This window comes from Cervus elaphus, chromosome 1 (assembly GCF_910594005.1).
Source record: "Cervus elaphus chromosome 1, mCerEla1.1, whole genome shotgun sequence".
Lineage (NCBI taxonomy): Eukaryota > Metazoa > Chordata > Mammalia > Artiodactyla > Cervidae > Cervus > Cervus elaphus.
Genome location: NC_057815.1, coordinates 56,315,548 through 56,337,721, shown reverse-complemented (window position 1 = coordinate 56,337,721; position 22,174 = coordinate 56,315,548). Strand labels below are relative to the sequence as shown.

Below are 22,174 nucleotides of genomic sequence, written 5' to 3'. Positions count from 1 at the left end.
AAGAAAGCATGACTAAAAAGTTTTGTCTGATTTGAGGAGCTGTAAACCCCAAGGAGAGAATGTCTAGGAGGCAATTGGGAATGTGGAACTGAAGTTTAGGATAGAAGGCAGTAATAGAAAAGTAATTTTTCTTTTCCAAGTGAAGTGAGAGAAAGGGAGTGTGGTCCGGAGGTGTGGGGTGGACTGGAGTGCAGCACACACTTGGGCCATGCTCATTTTGGGGACTCTGAGAAATATGGAAAAGGAGATGGGAGAATTGTGCAGAAAAGTAGGAGGAAGGCAAGAAAAGGAATTTCAAGTAAGAAGATTGGTTTCCTTTTTCCGTGAATAAATTTCAAAATGTTTCTACCAGTGAGCATGAATTCCTTTTACAATAAGTAAAAAGCTATTAGAAAAAAGGGTTGTTGACATTTCTAAATGAGAGAAATAAAACGAAAATGAAGACTTTGCTGGGAGAGTCTTTTATTTTAATGTATTGATAACCTTGGAGAAAACAATATCTGATTACGGGATTAGTGAGTGAAATGCTAGTTCAGTTCAGTTGCTCAGTTGTGTCCAACTCTTTGTGACCCCATGGACTACAGCATTCCAGGCTTCCCTGTCTATCACCAACTCCCGCAGCTTGCTCAAACTCATGTCCATTGAGTCGTGATGCCATTCAGCCATCTCATCCTCTGTCGTCACCTTCTCCTCCTGCCTTCAGTCTTTCCCAGCATCAAGGTCTTTTCTAGTGAGTCAGTTTTTCACATCAGGTGGCCAAAGCATTGGAGCTTCAGCTTCACTAGGAATAAGTTTGTAGGTTAAAAGGGTAATAGGGTCAGGGGAAATGTGTTTATGTGATATATATGTCTTTCTTTTTTTTTTTCCCCCTTTTGTAGTCAGACTTATTTTGGGGAGTAAAGGAGCTGCCTGTGAAGTAGAAGATTTCAGGCTTATTTTTAGCTTTTATAATGATAGTTTTCTATCTGTAATGTTTCATAGTCATCTGTCCTAGAATTACATCCTCATGCTGCTTATCTTCCTACAGGATAGATCTGATCATGTAAAAACTTTCAAAAAAATTAGTTCACACTTAATAGATCTTGATGTGATCACAGTCTACCAATTCATTTTTGTCTTTAACTGTTCTTTCATTCTCCTAGTAATTTCTTTAACATAACCCATACTTCTTTTCCTTTTAAAAATCTTTTCTTCTCATTTCTGTGGGTTTAACTGCTTTAGGGTCTAACTAAAAAACTTACTAAAAACTAACTAAAAAATTGTCAGTCTAATTAGAATTACTCTCCCACCCTACCTTGAAATGGTGATCTTTCATCTTTATAGTATATGGCATGTTGTAAAGTACTGGTAAGTGGAGTAGAGTTAAAGGAAATGGAGTTGAAGAATTTTGTTGAGGTGGGTCAAGGGTGAATGTTAGTTATCTGTATTGATGACGAATAATGAGAAGGTAAGAAGTTGTCTAGAAAGGTAGTTCTGTGTTGTGGTGAGCAGCTTTTAAACCTGAGTATTAGCAGTTTTAGCTGTATGATTATATAATGACCCATTTGTTGCTTCACTTCTCCTGGTTCTCTGACTGCTAGATGCCAGGAGCTTGAGGAGGGCCCCTAATTAATGTCAGCATCCAGAAGTTACATTTATACTTAGGCTCAATAAAAGATTTATTGTAGCATCTTCTGAAGCCTAATCAGTGTTTGCCAGACTTTGTGATTAAAGTTGATGCTAGTGATATTTTTACTTAAATTTATTTTTTATATTATAAAATATAAAGATGTTTAAAATTTATGATAATTAGTATACTAGTAGTTAACATGTGATAGAAATTCTTCTAAATATGTGATAGTTTGCTCTATCCAAGAATCCAGAAAGTTGTTAGAGATTACCCAACGCTTGAAAGAGGTTTTTCCTAACTTATACAGTTAGTTGTATATTTTTACTCATTTATAACTATACAGATCTGTGCATTTTTCCCCATTTTTAAACTTAAAATTGAGGTAAAATTTATATATTATAAAATTTACCTGTTTTAAGTGAAAATCACTGATTTTTAGTAGATTGGAGTTGTATGGCTATTAGAACAATCTAGTTTTGGAAACTTTCCGTTATCCCAATAAGATGCCTCAATTTCAGCTTATAGTTAATCCCCATCCCACCCTCCAGTGATGATGAACCTACTTTTTGTCTCAGTTTTTTTCTTGAGAACCTGATGTTTGATATTTGGTACTAATTTAATTGAGTCCATTTGTTACCTTTTTTGGGAGATGACGACAAGGCTTCCTCCACTAGGGATTTCAGATGGATGGGACCAGTAGACAGATGTCCAAGGTTGATATTGCTTGTGCTATTCCTGCTGATAGAAATAAATACCCCTTCTTTCTTAACCTTAGTCTAGCTCAGTTGTCTGAACGTAACAGTTTTTTTGGTCAGTTGTACTTTTTGGATTTATGCTGGTGTATTTCTGAAAGCATTCAAAGTGACAAAATAATAGAGTGATGAATTAGTACTTATTTTCAATGTTTAGTTTTGCTGGCTTTTTAAAATAATAAGTTTATTGAATTCAGTCACTTTAGTATCCAGTTCAGGGTTTTTTTTTAGTATATGCACAGTTATGGATCCATCACCGCAAACTTTAGAGCATTTTTATCACCCCAATAAGAAACCCATACTATTAGCAGTCACTCCCTGCTTCCTCCTACACACCTCCAGTCCTCCGCTGCTTTCTGCCCATAGATTTACCTATTCTGGACATTTGATACAAATGAACTCATACAATCTGTAGTCTTTGGTGACTGGCTTCTTTCACATAGTGTAATGTTTTTAAGCTTCATACGTATTGTACTATGTGTGTGTCAGTACTTCATTCTTTGTTATTACTGAATAATGTTACATGAATGAGTGGATATGCTTACATTTTGCTTACCCATTGAAGGACATCCGAGTTGTTTCCACTTGGTTATGAATAATGCTGTGAATGTTCACGTATAAGTAATCTTGTTGATTTTTTTTTCTTTTGAGGGATAATTTATATAAAATACAAAGCTCAAAAATATGTACAGCTCAGTCAGCTTTTACCTAGGTACCATTCTCCAGATTAAGATAGATAGACAGATAGAGAAAACATTTTCATTGGCCTCGAACTTTCCCTTGAGCCTCTTCCTAATCAGTACCTTTCTTTAGGTTACTGTTACTCTGATTTCTGTTAATTGTAGTTCGGATTCACCTGTTCTTAAACTTCATGTTAATAGGATCACATAGTATGATATAGTCTGGCTTCTTTCTCAACATGTTTCTGAGATCTGTATTATTGATTTCATAAGTTGGGGTTTTTTTTAAATTATTGTATAGTATTTCATGTATGAATTATACCACAGTTTGTTTATATAGTCACGTGTTAATAGACAGGTATTATTGTGAACATAAGCCCTTATTTCTCTTGAATATATAAGGGGGAAATTGCTAGGTTATAAGATAAGTACATGTCAGATAATGCCAGTTTTCCAATATGGTTGTACCATTTTATATATCTACCAGCATTGAATTCCATTTTTTTTTCTTTCTTATCTTGCTCAGCGCTTTGGTATTGCATGTATTGTTTTAGGGTAGCGTTGTCTTGTCCACTTGACGTGTGTGTGTGTGTGTATGTGTGTATGTGTGTGTGTGTGTGTGTGGCCATGTGGCTTGTGGGATCTCAGTTACTCAACCAAGGATCGAACCTGGGCCATGGCAGTGAAAGCCTGGAATCCTAACCACGAAGCGACTAGGCAACTCCTTGTGCTAATTATTTTGTAATTTGCTTGCACATATTTGCTGATTTTTGTTTTGAAGTGATTAACACTTCCTCAGATGTCGCGATATTTTTCTTTTTTCCCCCTCAACATTATTTATACCAAGACAGGGCTGAAGCCTATGAAGCTTTACTTTTATCTACTTGATACCAAAACTATTTCATGTCTTTCACCCTTTAAAGTGTTAGGCTTAGGTTTTCTCCACCAAGATGATAAAAATTTTCACCTTGGTTTCCTTCAAGTACTGTTAAGGGGTTTTTTTGTATTGTTTAAACCTTGAGAAGTTAGAAATTGATAAAGGTCCCTTGTTATTATAACGTATAGTACCTATTATGTTATAGGAAGACACGCCGAGCAGCACATGCTCACTTCTAACTCACGCGTAGCTGTCTGTGTCCAACCAACAAAGACAGTGGCTGTTGTGTGGTGGTTTTTGTTGTTATAAAGTGACTCCTAAATGTAAACCAACAACCTCATTTGGAGTTCCAGTCATAGAAAGCAGTCTTTTTCTACTCAGAAAGATAAACTGCAGAATTGGGACCTCAGGAGAGTGTTATATATAAATGAAACTACATGTTGTATTTTATGAGTGATTTAACGTACTGAAAAGTAATTTGGCAAAGTCAATTTATGCCCTACTGACTTTAGAACATACTTTCTGAGAAAGATGAGGTATGGTTTTTGTGTGTTTTTTTGTTGTTCTTGTTTTTTGGCCACACTGCACAATTTGCAGGATTCTTAGTTCCCTGATCAGGGATTAATCTCTGGCCATGGTAGTGAAAGCCTGGAATCCTAACCAGTAGACCACCAGGGAACTCCCTGTTTGTTAGGTTTTGATGTTTGCTAAAATACGAATTTCGTGTTACTTCCTTATAGCTATCTTGTGAAGTAGATTTTGTTACATTGATTTTGTAATTAAGAGTTAGATTTGCTACAGACTTGTATATACTACTATATATAAAAGAGATAATTAATAAGAACCTGTTGGTATAGCACAGGGAACTCCATTCAGTACTCTGTAATGGCCTATCTGGGAAAAGAATCTTTACAAAACAGTGCCATAAATACTTGTTAAATAAAATTAACCTTCACAATAAAAAAATTAGATTTGCTGAATTAAACTTGCTCAGGAGTTAAAAATGTAGGACATGACATCACTTAGGTTTATAACCAGTACTGTCTTGAATTCTAGCAGTTCATTCATAGAGTTCACAGTTTTATGCAGAAGATAAGATATATTGCTGTAATATTAATGACTTAAGAAGTATCATAGTAGTGGTCTTTGTGTGCTTACCAGTCTAAAAATACAAATATGCTTTTTTTGCTCCACAACCTCTGTGTGATTACAGCTGCCTCTAAGGCACCTTTTCTGTTAATTCATTCAGTTATTCTTTTAATAAATTTGTTGATTATCTTGAATGCCAAACATGAGGAACTGGATATAAAGATAGTAAAGTCTTTACTCCTAATGTATCTTGAGTCTAATAGGAGAGGCAGACATAAAACCAGTCTACAAATATGTAATAATTATTATGAAGTGGAAAAAGAAACCTTGGAGCTTATGAGAGTAATTGGGAGCCCTGCTTAGCCCCAGTGTGATCAGTGAGGAAATGCTTCTCTAAGGAAATGTTTTAACTGAGACCTAAAGAATAAAGGTGTGGACCAGTTAACCCTGGTGGAGCATTGGAGAGAAGAGTGATGTAGGCAGAAAGACTCTGAAATGGGGTAATGTTTATTGTTGCAAAAACCTAAGGTGGGGCAATGAGGGGGATGAGAAAGTTTAAGTGAGGCTGATGAAATAGGCAGAGCAAGATAAGACAGGGCCTTTTAGGCCTTAGGAAATACAGTAGAAAATTGTTAAAAGATGTGTTTTAAGGGGATTACTTTATAATTTTAATGATTATTGAGTACTAAATAGAGAATGGTTGGGGAGGCAAATGGTTACATTAAGAGAGATGATAGTCACTTGGACTAGGTTGGTGTTAGTGGGAGTGGAGAAAGTGGATATATCAATTATACAACCATTTTGGCTATGCAATTGATAGGGTCTGATGTATTGAGTTGGGATAAGAAGAGGAAAGTGGACTTCCCTGGTGATTCAGTGGTTAAGAATCTGCCTGCCAGTGCAGGAGACATGGGTTCAATCTCTGCTCTGAGAAGATTCCACATGCTGAGGGGTGAAAAAGCCTGTGGGCAGCAACTACTGTGCCAGAGTGCCCTAAAGTTTGTGCTCTGCAACAAGAGAAGCCACTGCAGTGAGAAGCCTGGGCATTGCAAGGAAGAGTAGTCTCTGCTCTAGAGAAAGCATGTACAAAGCAACAGAGACCCAGCACAGTCAAACATAAATAAATTAAAAAAATTTTTTTTAATTTTAAAAGAAGAGGAACATACTAAAGATGACATTCAATTTTCAGATATGAATAATGGAGGATAGTGATGACAGGTTGGGAGGGGTGGTACAAGGAAGGAAGACTCACAACTTTTAGGGGAAAAAATGATTTCATCATATAAGTCTGAAAATCCTGTGAGATAATGGAGGTAGGGATGTTGACTAGGTCTGTTAGTGTGTCCTAGACTGGAAACTACATTTGATTTATAGATGGTATTTAAAGATAGGAGTTGCATGAAATCAGCTAGGGAGCAGAAAAGGTGGCCTATGACCAAGTTCTTGAACCATGTAGACAGAATGAGAAACAACCAAAGGAAACTGAAAGGTACCAGGAAAAGTGATGTATGAACGATTTAGATGGAAGGGTGTTTCATGAAAGTGATAATGGTTAACTGTTCAGATCTATTTAGAGTACTGAAAAGGGTAAATTCCTCCCCTTTATTTATTTAACTGCTCCTGTCCAGGTCTTAAATTTAAATACCACTTCTGGGTTAGGAGATTGTACTTTTGATTCTTCCATAGTGTTTTCTATTTCTTCCATTATATTGATACTTTATTATAGCTACCTGTTTGGCTATCTTGTTTTCCTTCATTGTTCATTTTCCAAGAGGTAATGGAGACTTACTGTCTTGTTCAACCTTGTGTTTTCAGGTCCTGGCATAGTGTTTTGCACCAAGAACAACTAAGTAAATAATTTTTGGAGTGACTGAATGAGCAGAGTAACCCTTTGGGTCTTACGTGGAAGACATTTTTTATATCTGAAGGGAAATTCTTCAGTTTCTAAGAATGTGTTTGTAGAATGCATGAAAAAGTCTGTAAGGAGGAAACTAAAAATCACAGTGTCCATGTGAACATGTGCAGAAAAGTACTGAAACTTGGGCTGGAAGGACATTATAGGAGGTGTTTATATTGCGGACGAGGGAATGAGAATACATATAAGAAGAGATTTCAGTTCTTTTTTAATAAATCAAAAGTAAATATGACAGATTTAGGAATTAACTAACTTTTTTGTGTTGTTAATGAAAGCAGTCCAGGATCATGGCATAAAATTTGGCTAATAGAAAACCTCTGTAATTCTACCATCCCAGATATAACTCATTAGCATTTTTGGTGCATTTCATTATTTTCTGTATGTGTTGCTTTGTATATTCATGTAAATTCATTTACTAAGTCATGCAGTTTATATCCTACTTTTGTTGTATGTTCAAAGCTATTTTAAATATAGCATGCATACAGAAAAATGATCATGAGGATACAGTTGATTAATTTTCACAGACTGGACACACTTATAAAACAGCTGTATTATGACACAAAATGTTATTAGCACCTTGGAAACGACCCCCTCATGTTAATTGATTTTTGCTCATTTTGTTTTTGTCTGGCCACTTAATAGAATATCCCTGGAGAAATTATTACTGAATTGGGGAAATAGGTATCACAGAGGAGACCGTTTGTGAGCTGCTGCCACCGATGTGGTTAGAAGTTCAACAGAATGTAGGCAAATGCAAACATGTGAAGGTTTTAGGAGTTAGGTTACTGCATTTTGTGTGTGTGTGTTCCTTATATGTGAGTGGTAGGAAATAGTGGAACCAACTAGTGGAGGAGAGCCTTTTGTGCCAGCCAAGTAGTGAAATAAGAGTACTAAGAATATTTATTTGCAGAAATTTAAAATATATTTTTTTATTTGTAGGCACACAAGTCTCTGAATTTTGTTTCAACGCTGCTTCAGATTACTATGTCGGAACAACTGGATTTACCTGTGAGACAGGCAGGCAAGTTTCCTGAATTATTTTCTTGGATATATGTAAATAATGTTTGAAAGGTTCATAGTTGAATAGCAGATGTGTCTTAGGAAGATCCTTCAGTGATTTTCTTCCCGAAAAATTGATTTGCCCCCCTTGTGTTTACTACAAACTGTCACAAGTACCTTGATATCTGGTGGCAGAGTTTCAAGGAAGTGGTATTTCACTGAATTAAGAAAGAAGCTGGAAAATGGATGAGGTTTATTGCAAGATTCTCCATTTTCTGTTTCCTTCCATGATGGATGATTCTAAGATACAAACCTCCAGTTATTTGCTTTTACTGTTCTATTTAACCATTTAAAAGATACTATTTCTTAGTCACAGTTTCAACAAATATTAGTTCCTTCAGTATCAGAGTCTATGAAGATGTGGCATGCTACTTCTGATATTATCTGTTAGTCAGCAAAGTAATGAAATTCACATCTTTAGTGCTTGTTATTTATTTGCAGGTGTATTTCTTATAGGACATATAAACTGTGAATAACTTTACTGTTCTGGAAAAACCACTTATATTCTGGAGTTATTTTTTGCTGTTCTTTTTCCTTACACCGATTTTGTTTTTAAAAAAAAGTTTTCCGCTTACTTTATTTAATGCAAGCACATCCCTTTTCTCCCTTTAAGATAGTGTTCATCTTAAAATTTATGTTTTAATGACTAAATGATTTACCTTAATGTTCCATATGCTCTGAAACCTTTCTCGGTTGTTGGAATTTAACATAAGGTCTGTATGGTTAACAGTTGTATTCTGAGTGCCTAAAGAATTGCCTGACACAGTGAAGGTACTCAGTAAATGAATGAATGAATGGAAGTTATGAGTTTTTTAAAATCGGCATATAAATAACACAAATGGGACTTTTGTGTCTATAAAATACGGTAATTTCACTGAACCTTGGTCAACAGTAAATCTTTAAAAAGATTTTCTAGTTAAGTAGGAAAAGGTTGGTTTGACTATTTTAACTGTCATTTCTCTTTTACTAATGAAGTTGACATTTTCCCCTTTGGCTATTTTTTTAGATAAGAATCCTTGCCTTTAAATCTCAAAATTTTTACTATGATGTTGAAAGCCTTTGGATTTAGGAAGGACCTTAAGCACATTAGAAACTTGATTATATGTTTTAGCAAAATTAAATTCTACTAGAAAGTTGTTTTTTTAGTATGTACAAAGCCAGAAGCAACTGAACTGTGGAATTGGTCCTAATTTTTAAAGTATCATTACTTTCAAATGTACATTCTTATAATTACTGAATTATATTGTATAGTGCATGGTATATGGTGGTTTCGTTTGTTAGACTTTGAAAGATACATTTACTGTCTTTGTAGTAGAGCTCAAGCATTCTGGATGGAGTAGAGTGAATAATGAGGTTCTTGCAGTGCAGTTCCCACTTGTTTATGTGTTTTGTTTGACCAAACACTTTTTAAAATACTGAATCAAAATTGTACAAATAAGCATATACATCCACTTCTTTGGTGCATTATGGTAGAAAGAAATACTCAGAGGCTGTTTCTCACAGTTCTGGAGTCCAGGATTAAGTAGAAAATTTATTGATATGTGTGTGCTGTTTTGTTATTTAAAAGTTTCATTTAAAAAACAGACTTGGTAAAACAGCTTTCCTACAGAAAAGAGGGTGAAAAGTGTTGTGTGTAAATGTACTGTAAAAACGATTTTGTTTTAGTTTGCAGAGTTATTGCAGTTCAGTTCAGTTCAGTTCAGTTGCTCAGTCATGTCCAACTCTGCGACCCCATGAACGGCAGCATGCCAGGCCTCCCTGTCCATCACCAACTCCTGCAGACTGTATGTTTAATAATGACTTTGTGGGTGATTACTGTAGCCAACATTAAATTCGTGTTTTGTCAACTTTTTAAATAATAGAATACAGTATTTTAATTTTAAAAGGATAGCTTTACTAGCAGTGGTTGGTCTGAAAGAAATAAACTGAGGTGTAGACACAGGGATGCTTACAGTGCTTTCACATTCTTTTGTCAAATTAATCTATATTTTAGGTGTTATCTATTTGAAAAATATGATAACGCAGTATTGGCCTGATCGGGAAACAGCACCAGGGGATATATCCCCTTATACTATTCCTGAAGAAGATCGACATTGTATTCGAGAAAATATTGTAGAAGCCATTATTCACTCTCCTGAGCTCATCAGGTATGTATGTATTTTAAACTTAACCATTATTGAAGGTAATAATTTTCAGGGTTTGCCGAAAAGGGAATCTTTCAGAACATAAAAATTGGTTGTTTTGGAGACTTCCCTGGTGATCCAGGGGTTAAGAATCCACTTTTGAATGCAGGGGATGCAGGTTCAGTCCCTGGTTGGGGAACTTTGATCCTACATGTTCTGGAGCAACTAAAGCCTGTGTGCCACAACTCCAGAGTCAGGGTGCCACGATTGAAAGATTCAGCAAGATGCAGCAAAGATCCCTAATGCTGTAACTAAGACCCAGCGCAGCTCCCTCCCAAAAATCTGTCCTTTCTGAAGCACAAAACTTAAATACTGTTACAGGAAAATTACTTTTTTATTTTCTCACTGCAGTTTAATTTTACATTAATTAGAACCCAAAACTTTAAACTTCATGTCAGACTTGTGAAATATACTATGTTCAGATGAAAGGGAGCATAGAAAATTATAGAATTCTGTCATATACTTTATATTGTATTGATGTTCTGAATGAAACCTGTCAGTTGATGGGGATGAAAAAAATACAGTTATCTGCATTTATAACGTTTGTTGGGTTTCTTTTAAATCAGTAGTAATAGTTTTTATTTAGTGACTTGTTTTTTTTTAATTTATTTTTGGCTGCACTGAGTCTTTGTAGCTTTGCTCAGGCTTTCTCTAGCAGCAATCGGGGGCTACTCTTTGTTGCCGTGTGCTGGCTTCTCATTGCGGACCACAGGCTCTAGGTACTCAGGCTTCAGTAGTTGTAGCATGTGGGCTCAGTTGTTGGCAGCTTGCATGCTCTAGGGCGCATGGGCTTCAGTAGTTGGGGTGCACAGGATTAGCTGCTCTGCGGCTTGTGGAATCTCTCTGGACCAGGGATCAAGCCTGTGTCCTCCACATTGGCAGGGGAATTCTTATCCACTGCACCACCTAGAAAGTGCAATTCAGTTGCTCAGTTGTGTCTGACTCTTTACAACCCCATGGACTGCAGCATTCCAGGCTTCCCTGTCCATCACCAACTCCCAGAGCTTGCTCAAACTCATGTCCATTGAGTCAGTGATGCCATCCAACCATCTCATCCTCTGTCTTCCCTTTCTCCTCCTGCCTTCAATCCTTCCCAGCTTCAGGGTCTTTTCCAGTGAGTCAGCTCTTTGCATCAGGTGGCCAACGTATTGGAGTTTCAGCTTCAGCGTCAGTCCTTCCAGTGAACACCCAGGACTGATCTCCTTTAGATGGACTGGTTGGATCTCCTTGCAGTCCAAGGGACTCTCAAGAGTCCTCTCCAACACCACAGTTTAAAAGCATCAATTCTTCAGCGTTCAGCTTTCTTTATAGTCCAACTCTCACATCCATACATGACTACTGGAAAAACCATAGCTTTGACCACATGGACCTTTGTTGGCAAAGTAACATCTTTACTTTTTAATATGCTGTCTAAGTTGGTCACAGCTTCTCTCCCAAGGAGCAAGCGTCTTTTAATTTCATGGCTGCAATCACCATCTGCAGTACTCTTGAAGCCCAAGAAATAAAGTCTGTCACTGTTTCCATTGTTTCCCCATATATTTGACATGAAGTGATGGGACCAGATGCTATGATCTTAGTTTTTTGAATGTTGAGTTTTAAGCCATATATATATATTTGGCTGCTTCGGTTCTTCTCTTGGGCATGTGGGATCTTTCCATTGTGGTGAAGGCTTTTCTAGTTATGTCATGGGCTTATTAGTATTTCTTCCTTCTTATTGTTTATTTTTGACTTTCAGGGTACAGCTTACTACATGCATTCATCATATCATCAAACATGATTATCCAAGTCGCTGGACTGCTATTGTGGACAAAATTGGCTTTTATCTTCAGTCTGACAACAGTGCATGTTGGCTAGGAATTCTTCTTTGCCTCTATCAGCTTGTGAAAAATTATGAGTAAGTATCTCTCAATTCCTGTAGTTCTGAGAAGTAGAAAAAGCTTGGGATATTTAAGCTAATCGGTTTGAACAACTTAAAGTTTCATTTGATCTATATACCAAAGTTAGTGAATTACATGTTGATTTTAATTGTGTCTTCGTTTTGAAATAGCATTCTTGTTTTAAATCTGCAGTCTCTTCTGTTGATTCAGCTGTGAAATTCCTTGTGCCCTTTTTTCTTAATCATCTGTTTCCCTATTCAAAACCTAAGTTATCTATAACTCCTGTATATAGACACCTCAATTTGTGCTGATAAAAGGCCTAAAGATAAGCTTTTTTTGAGATATGAAAGGAGTCAAAGTACACTGAGCTTTTGAGCTCTTTTTCTGGCTTTCTGTGAATTTTTATCTTAATTTGAGTTCTTGCTAAATTTCAAGAACCTACCTCTAATTCTTTAAGAAGAATGCATTGGAAATTCATTTGATCATTTTTTAACCATTGCATTTGAAGGATTCATAGTCACCTGCTTCATTCAGTGTTGGTGTATTTGAGCAAATTACAGCCTGTGTAAGTACTTGGTATCAGTAAGAAAGATTTAGGGATCATTTTAGACCTGGGTTTAGGGATCAGGAAAAAAAATCTAACCTTGGAAGTTGAGATATAGCACTAAAAGTAATAAGCCGAATGCTGTTGAGGTTTTTCTCTTAAGTGTGTGGTGAAAATGATGAAATTGGTAGGCACTTGAAAATTTTGATGTTAGAACATTAAAGAGGAAGGAACACTACACTATGATGGTGGCTTTATTTCTAGTCCTAACAGCTACACATTGTGAGCCCTGTATTTCTGGGGCTTGTAGTTAGCCTCTGATATCCTTTCTGGGTCCCACTCAAAGTAGCTGATGAACTGCTGCTTTTGTTCTGAGCAGGAAAGAAATATAGCATTTACAGCATTGGTACTGGTGTTTTCTTGTGTTCCCACCAGCTACCCATCTTCCTGCTAAGGGATGTTCCAGCTGTTGCTCCAACCTCTGTCGGAGTGCCAGTTGTTGTAGTTCTGGTAAGTGAGTGACTGAGAGAGAATAGCAGTAACAAGCTGTCATTGCATTGAGAAGGTTCACGTCTCTCCTGCCGTGTAATCTTTAGCAGGAGAGAGTGTGATAGGGATTTTTAAATGGAAGACAGGAGACTGCTGCAGTGGTAGAATTTCAGTTTATCTTCAGCCAGTGTCTGTGGAGCACAAGGTGTTCGCGAGGTATCTGTGTGGACTAACGCAGTTCTCAGAAAATGCATGCCGAGATTGAAAGTTGTGATGGCCTTCAGGAGCATAGATCCTCAGGAAATGCTTGTCAGTTGAAGGAGCATAGAAGGAACAAAGAGGAAAGTGATTGGCTAGTTTTTGAGAATTCCCTGTGAGTATGGTTCACCAGATTGACACTGGTAGTAGGCTTTTATTTGTGGGAAGAGGTGAGCTCCACCTTCTATTCCTCCACCATCTTGATCGCTCCGTAGGCTTTTATTAGTGTCACATTTTCATGCTTTGAGGAGCTTTCAGGTCTTACGGAATAGTATTTGTATCCTTCCGTAAATTATTTTCATACTCATTAGTTTGGATATTGTACCATCCAACTTCCAGGCCACCACTCAGTGTAGAGAGGGAGTTAGGAGAGAAGAATGTCTTAAATAACATGGAATGGGTATTCAAACTATCATAATGTGGGTGATCACCTGGATTGGATAGTGGAGAGAGGGTTGCATAATATAGTTCTCATCTTTGTTGTTATAAGATAATATTGTCAGTAATTAATATAGCTTGTCTAATCAAATTGGAGAGTGCAAATGGCTTCCTTTTGTAAATTGTTACTGTTTTTATTGACTCAAAGAAATGTTCAGATAACCTTTAAATGTATACTAGGTGTAATTTCTGAGCATATTAAATAATAGTTAAAACTGTCAGTTAATTGTTTAATCTCAAAACATTATTAGCATGAACATTGCTCTTGCTTTAGTCTTGGCAGTTTACTTTGCTTCTCATTTCACCCAGTGGGAAAAACAATTCAGCCTTTTAGGAATGTCTGCCTTTACCTTTAAAAATGTGCTAACACACTCAATTTTCAGAAACATTTCTCCCTTTACAAAAGCTACTGATAGATAAAACTGGGATCTGGTAGGGGAAATCAGTAACTTAAAATTAAAAAAAAAAGCCAATAGACCTTTTAACAGTACTGTTAAAATGCTAAGGATCTCTATGGAGGAAAGTCTCAATTAGTCAGTACTTCTTTACCCATATCTTTGAAGCAAACTGTAATTCAGAATTCAGGATTTTTCAGAGTTTAGAAAGGTTTAACAAGGTTCACATAATATATATTCTATTGAAATCTGTACCAGCATCCAGGAATCAAACACTATTTTTTATATATGCTATAAGTATATGAATATTTACTCCAAATCGGATAAACAGAGATCATCAATATCCTGTTGAGGTCAGGCTTTGTTGCCAGAAAGGTTACAAAAGAACTTCTGATTTATAGTGCTTTTAGAAATAGAATATTTTCTGCTTTACAGATGCCATTTCTTCCTTAATGCTTTTGGTGTGTAAATCACTTAAGGATGGTAATACATAATTATTTTATATCAATCAGCTCCTAATGTTTAAAAACCAAATCATTGTAACTCCTCAGTTTTATCAGTATTCACAGTTAGTGATAACATAGTGAAATGGTTAAAGGGCAGATCCTGAATCTGCTAAGGTTCATACCTAGATATATATATTAGGGAAGATATTTAACTTCTCTGTGCCTCAGTTTCCTCAGCTATAGAAGTGAGAATATTAATGAGGCCTTGAAGGTTGTTTACCTCATAATAAATGCTCAGTAAATTTTAGATGTTCTGTTGTTATTTGAGGTTTTTCTCAAGTTGCTTTTTGCCTATGATTTAATTCTATAATAGATTTTTCTTCTAGGACTATAAAATTGCTTAGAAAATATTTGCTTTTATCTGTATAAACAGGCAAGTAGTTTAAATTTATATCTCATATTTAATTATAAATAAATTCTCACAGAATTAGTTTGTATTCCTACCCAAAGGTATAAGAAACCAGAGGAGCGGAGTCCATTGGTAGCAGCAATGCAGCATTTCCTGCCAGTTCTAAAGGACCGTTTTATCCAGCTTCTTTCTGATCAGTCTGATCAATCTGTCCTCATTCAGAAACAAATTTTCAAGATCTTCTATGCTCTTGTTCAGGTAATTTTATAGTTTTTAATATATACGGTCAGCTATCATTTGGCACCTTAAACGATGATAAAGAATGTCTTTCAGCTTAAGAATTCACAAAACTGAAAATCAGTTCTTAGAGTTTACATCTAACACATGCTTTGTCATGCTATATGTGTGTAGATTGTCCCACTAATTACAAAACCTATTCCTAAGCTTGACATAAAATGATTAAGACTGTGGGTTTGACTTTGTATATTCTAAATCTTCCTGGGATAAAAGACCCAAATAAGGAAATGGTGGTATCTATAGTCTCAGTTCAGTTCAGTTGCTCAGTCGTGTCCGACTCTTTGCGACCCCATGAATCGCAGCACACCAGGCCTCCCTGCCCATCACCAACTCCCTGAGTTAACTCAAACTCATGTCCATCGAGTCGGTGATGCCATCCAGCCATCTCATCCTCTGTCGTCTGCTTCTCCTCCTGCCCCCAATCCCTCCCAGCATCAGGGTCTTTTCCAGAGTCAACTCTTCACATGAGGTGGCCAAAGTATTGGAGTTTCAGCTTCAGCATCAGTCCTTACAATGAACACCCAGGACTGATCTCCTTTAGGATGGACTGGTTGGATCTCCTTGCAGTCCAAGGTACTCTCAACACCATAGTTCAAAATCATCAATTTTTCCATGCTCAGCTTTCTTCACAGTCCAACTCTCACACATCCATACATGACCACTGGAAAAACCATAGCCTTGACTAGGCCGACCTTTGTTGACAAAATGATGTCTCTGCTGTTTAATATGCTATCTAGGTTGGTCATAATTTTCCTTCCAAGGAGTAAGCGTCTTTTAATTTCATGGCTGCAGTCACCATCTGCAGTGAGTTTGGAGCCCCAAAAAACAAAGTCTGACACTGTTTCCCCATTTATTTCCCATGAAGTGATGGGACCAGATGCCCTGATTTTAGTTTTCTGAATGTTGAGCTTTAAGCCAACTTTTTCATTCTCTTCTTTCACTTTCATCAAGAGGCTTTTTAGTTCCTCTTCACTTTCTGCCATAAGGGTGGTGTCATCTGCATATCTTAAGTTATTGATATTTCTCCCGGCAATCTTGATTCCAGCTTGTGCTTCTTCCAACCCAGCGTTTCTCATGATGTACTCTGCATATAAGTTAAATAAGCAGGGTGACAATATACAGCCTTGACGTACTCCTTTTCCTATTTGGAACCAGTTTTTTGTTCCATGTCCAGTTCTAACTGTTGCTTCCTGACCTGCATATAGGTTTCTCAAGAGGCAGGTCAGGTGGTCTGGTATTCCCATCTCTTGAAGAATTTTCCACAGTTTATTGTGATTCACACAGTTGAAGGCTTTGGCATAGTCAATAAAGCAGAAATAGATATTTTTCTGAAACTCTCTTGCTTTTTCGATGATCCAGCGGATGTTGGCAGTTTGATCTCTGGTTCCTCTGCCTTTTCTAAAACCAGCTTGAACATCTGAAGGTTCACGGTTCACATTTGCTGAAGCCTGGCTTGGAGAATTTTGAGTATTACTTTACTAGTGTATGAGATGAGTGCAATTGTGCAGTAGTTTGAGCATTCTTTGGGATTGGAATGAAAACGGACCTTTTCCAGTCCTGTGGCCACTGCTGAGTTTTCCAAATTTGCCAGCATATTGAGTGCAGCACTTTCACAGCATCATCTTTCAGGATTTGAAATAGCTCAGCTGGAATTCCATCACCTCCACTAGGTTTGTTCGTAGTGATGCTTTCTAAGGCCCTCTTGACTTCACATTCTAGGATGTCTGGCTCTAGGTGAGTGATCACACCATCGTGATTATCTGGGTTGTGAAGATCTTTTTTGTACAGTTCTTCTGTGTATTCTTGCCATCTCTTCTTAATATCTTCTGCTTCTGTTAGGTCCATACCATTTCTGTCCTTTATTGAGCCCATCTTTGCATAAAATGTCCCCTTGATATCTCTGATTTTCTTGAAGAGCTCTCTAGTCTTTCCCATTCTGTTGTTTTCCTCTCTTTCTTTGCACTGATTGCTGAGGAAGGCTTTCTTATCTCTCCTGGCTATTCTTTGGAACTCTGCATTCAATTCCTTTTCTCCTTTGCTTTTCGCTTCTCTTCTTTTCACAGCTATTTGTAAGGCCTCCTCAGACAACCATTTTGCCCTTTTGCATTTCTTTTCCATGGGGATGTTCTTGATCCCTGTCTGCTGTACAATGTCACGAACCTCCGTCCATAGTTCATCAGGCTCTCTGTCTATCAGATCTAGTCCCTTAAATCTATTTCTCACTTCCACTGTATAGTCATAAGGGATTTGATTTCAGTCATACCTGAATGGTCTAGTGGTTTTCCCTACTTTCTTCAATTTAAGTCTGAATTTAAGTCTATAGTCTCAGGGGACTGTAATTACTTATGAAACAGCTTTTTCGACTAGGATTAAAATCCTTGCTCTTCTTGTGCCACATGGCCAAAGAAAGATTTGTCTCACCTGCCAGGATCTTTGGTTCAATTCATACCATTACTTATTTTTTATAAATCTTATTTAAATAGACCTGTGACTTTATTTCCACTAAGGTTATTATAACTGACTCACTGCCATTGTTTGGAGTTTTCATGCTATTGCTAGTTCTTTAAAGATAATGTAATATCTTTCTAATGACTCCTTGTATAATTTTTAAAGAAATGAAGGTTCTTTTTATAAGTTATTCTAGGGCATAGGACCAAATGATTTTTTGAGACTAGCATACCCTGAAATCAAATTATAGTACTGGCTCATTTGTGAAAATAGAGGTCCTGAAATGTTAAATAGGATATTGATTTTATGTTCCTATTAAGTGATATGATTTATCCCAGAAACATGAGAATATCAAGAGAAACCAGTTTTTGTGATTAAGTTTTATATTATGCAAAAAGAGAGACCTATAAACAATCTTTAAGGATGGTAGATAAAGTATTTGATAAAATAATCATTTCTGCTTTAAAAAAGAATAACTTAAGTATCCTGTAATAGAAATTTCCTTAACTGAATAAAAGATATTGTATCTTATGGTGAAAATTAGATGTATTCCCAGGAATTTGGGAATAAAACAAGGACTCACTATCTTTGCCACAGTTGACCATTGTACATAAACTAACCAAATCAACCAGATGAGAAATTTGCCTATTTACTAAAAGAGGAAATGTGGATTGCATGAAGTATGTTTTTTAGGTTTTATAAAGAGTAAAAGGAAGTTGGATTTTCTTTTGTAAAGATTTTAAAATATTGATTCTTGATTTTAATTCAGTATACATTACCACTGGAGCTGATAAACCAACAGAATCTGACAGAATGGATAGAAATTTTAAAGACTGTTGTGAACAGGGATGTACCTAATGTAAGTGTATTTCCTATATCACTGAACTTAAATATTTAGTTACCTTTTGAGAATTTTAATTATATTTCCTAAAACATTCTTTGAATTTATGTAGTTTGTGATGTAAATTTTCCTAAATACATGTTTCATTTGTTTATATATGTGAGTATATTAAGGGAAAAATTATAAAGGTTATTTTGTGTGTTATTTAAAGTGCTTGTATATAGCTGGTTTTTTCCATTCTAATTCTCTGTTTCTTCAGTTTTTAATTGAGTTCATAAAATGTATCACCTGGCATAGATAGAAATTTTTTTTTCTTGTAGTGAGAACTTTTAAATCTACTGTCCTAGCAGCCTTCAGATAAACAATATTTTTTTGTTATTTATTATTTATCAAATCTATAGATACCATTAAGGTTGTGTAGTAGTCTGTTATGGATGTTCCATAATTAAACATCTCCTTATTAATGTTTTGTTCTTGTCATTTTTCTTTGTTACAAATAGTTTTGTAAATGAATGTTTTCGTCTGTTTATATTTATGTATTTAAACTAGTATTTCTGAAAGTAGATTTTTAAAATGGAGTTTTTTTTGTGCCCCTTTGATTTGTACCCTTTAACTATACTGGTTTTAGTTAAGCTGCTTGCCCAGGCATTGATTTGTATTATTTGGATCATGACTACAATGTTTTTGAGTTTAAACTTTTATAAAGACTTTTTTTTTTAATTTATTTATTTTAGTTGGAGGCTAATTACTTTACAATATTGTAGTGGTTTTTGCCATACGTTGACATGAATCAGCCATGGGTGTACATGTGATCCCCATCCTGAACCCCCCTCCCACCTCCCTCCCCATCCCATCCCTCAGGGTCATCCCAGTGCACCAGCCCTGAGCACCCTGTCTCATGCATTGAACCTGGACTGGCGATCTGTTTCATATATGATAATATACATGTTTCAATGCTATTCTCAGATCATCCCACCCTCACCTTCTCCCACAGTGTCCAAAAGACTGTTCTTTACATCTGTGTCTCTTTTGCTATCTTGGATGTAGAGTTACCATTACCATCTTTCTAAATTCCATATATATGTGTTAGTATACTGTATTGGTGTTTTTCTTTTGGCTTACTTCACTCTATTATAGGCTCCAGTTTCAGCCACCTCATTAGAACTGATTCAAATGTATTCTTTTTAATGGCTGTAAACTTTTATAAGACTTTGAAAAAGCATGTCCTTTGTAACTTAAGTAGTGAAGCAAAACTCCTATTATAAACAAAGGTTAGTACTTTCCCAAGTATAGCCTTTTATAATGAAAGGCCAGTGTTGGAGGAGCATTCATGTTTTTGTGAATCTGTTCTGAACTCACACTATTCCTTATAGATTATATTGTCTGTCATTAAATAAATGTCTCTTTAAAGGAAACACTTCAAGTTGAAGAAGATGATAGACCTGAGTTACCATGGTGGAAATGTAAGAAGTGGGCTTTACATATCTTAGCAAGGCTTTTTGAAAGGTAAACTCTTCTCATTATGTGATAACTTAAGTTTTTTTTTTAATTTTCACGATTTGGTGCTTTTTAAATAAGTGCTAATATAAAACATTATAAAGACATGATGGGCATTTTAATGTTCTTTTAGGTATGGAAGTCCTGGCAATGTTTCCAAAGAGTATAATGAATTTGCTGAAGTGTTTCTGAAGGCATTTGCTGTTGGTGTCCAACAAGTAAGTTTAAGATAATTTTTCCACGTAAAAACATGGCACTGTTAATTTATCTTGCTTATTTCTAGTTTCTTTGTCATCCAAAAATTGCATGTGGCAGTCTTTAACATCTTGAACACTGTAGTTAGCAAATGTTTTGGTCTCAGGACCGCCTTACAATCTGGATTATGGATTATATTACATGTAGTGATATTTACTGTTTTAAAAACTGAGACAAAATTTAACAGTGTTAATTTATTTAAAAGTAATAGCAAACCTGTCACATATTAATAGACTGCATGTTTTTTGTTGTTGTTGAAAATAGCTGTTTTCCAAAATGAAAAATTTTTAGCAGGAGGAAATGGCATTGTTGCACATTTTTGCTAATATCTTTAATGTCTGCCTTACTAAAGGCTAGTAAAAGTTAGTCATATACCACATCTACCTCTCTATTCATTGTTTTAATTTGTTCTAATGGAAGTAAATAAAGATAATTTGGTCTCAAAGATAAGTTGGAGAAGGAAAGTCTGATTTAATATACTTTTCACATAATTGTGGAAATTTTTTATATCATACCAACATTTGACAGTGGTATTTTCTTAAAGGTTAATTGCAATATAGAGTTTGAAACTATAACAATAAACATCTCATATTCTGTTATATTAACATTCATTGGTTTGGTATTGTACTTTCAATGGGTCTTTTATCCATATATGATTTTGTAATCCTGCCTTGGTCATTGGAAAATATTGACTTAGTGGGTCAGTGGCAATTTTCTGAATGTTAATTGATTTCATTATGTAACTTGAAAAATTTTCATTCATTCATATCACCACTGATCTTATCAGAAGTATCTTTAAATATTTAAATGCTGTCAAGTGGAACTCAGTGGTGGGTATAAGATTTTGAGAATTTTAGTTTTGTTTGAAGTCTCAGATTTTAACACCAGTTACATATTCTCACTTCAGTGAGAGGCTTATTTTGTTCATCTTTGAGGGTGAAAAAAAATTTTGCCATATACACAAGTCTAAATAACCATAATTTATCAATCAGTTTTTCTTTCAAGCTTATGGTATTTGTTGGAAAAAACTTTTTCAATTCTGACTCTTCCTTCTCTTCGAAATGAATCTTTCGCCTTTTACCGAAGGTTTGCCTGGGGAGGGATAGGCAAGTGTTGCTTCATTTTTTTTGAGGCCTTGTGAGATAAACAAGGCCCAAAGAAAAAAGCTGTTTCCGCTTTTCTTCCAAGCATTGTACTTTGGTATGTAGCAGAAGTGCTGCATGTATGCTTCCCATTTATTAATATTTATATTACTGGTTCATAAAGGACATTCCTAAAGAAAGTTTGTTCTGTGATTATGTGGCTGTAAAGAATATGATGACTGCTAGTACACTTTAGTGCCACTCTGTTGACTCATGTTGGGCACCTGAAGTTTTACCTCCATGAGTTTTGTATCATTGATGTAAGTGTCAACACAGTAAAAATGGCAAATAATGTCTGAGCATTATTATGGAAATAGTTTTGACCTATCAGACCCTGTGAGGTCTGTGGATCTTATTTTAACAACTGCTGTTCTCAAATATCAAAGATGAATTAGAACTCTTAGCAGTCATTAATTGCTTAAATGGTTTGGGTAAGATTTTCCTAAAAGCTGATTTTAACAATATAGTGCTGTCTCAGTGGTGTGTTCATAAATAGCATATGATTTTCTCTTCTTGTATTTAATCAGAAACTCATCCTTTGATGTGCAATGTTACTTCAATTTGCTTATTTTACTTTCGGAATAAATATAGTTCTCCAATACATAAATTTAAAAATTACTTTCTTTATAATAGAATCTGGTGGTTATTTTATGTTGATGATCTGGGTAATGTCA

The 22,174-nt window shown here is 35.8% G+C and overlaps 1 protein-coding gene across 1 annotated transcript in view; it reads left to right on the top strand.

Annotated features, from left to right (window-relative positions):
- Window positions 1-22,174, top strand: part of IPO7 (importin 7) — a 46,714-nt gene that overhangs the window by 5,386 nt on the left and 19,154 nt on the right. Inside the window, exons 2-8 of the mRNA XM_043903422.1 lie at window positions 7,862-7,943; window positions 9,975-10,128; window positions 11,900-12,058; window positions 15,122-15,278; window positions 18,535-18,624; window positions 20,018-20,112; window positions 20,237-20,321. Of these exons, the coding sequence (XP_043759357.1) occupies window positions 7,862-7,943; window positions 9,975-10,128; window positions 11,900-12,058; window positions 15,122-15,278; window positions 18,535-18,624; window positions 20,018-20,112; window positions 20,237-20,321 (822 nt within the window). The remainder of the gene's footprint in view (window positions 1-7,861; window positions 7,944-9,974; window positions 10,129-11,899; window positions 12,059-15,121; window positions 15,279-18,534; window positions 18,625-20,017; window positions 20,113-20,236; window positions 20,322-22,174) is intronic.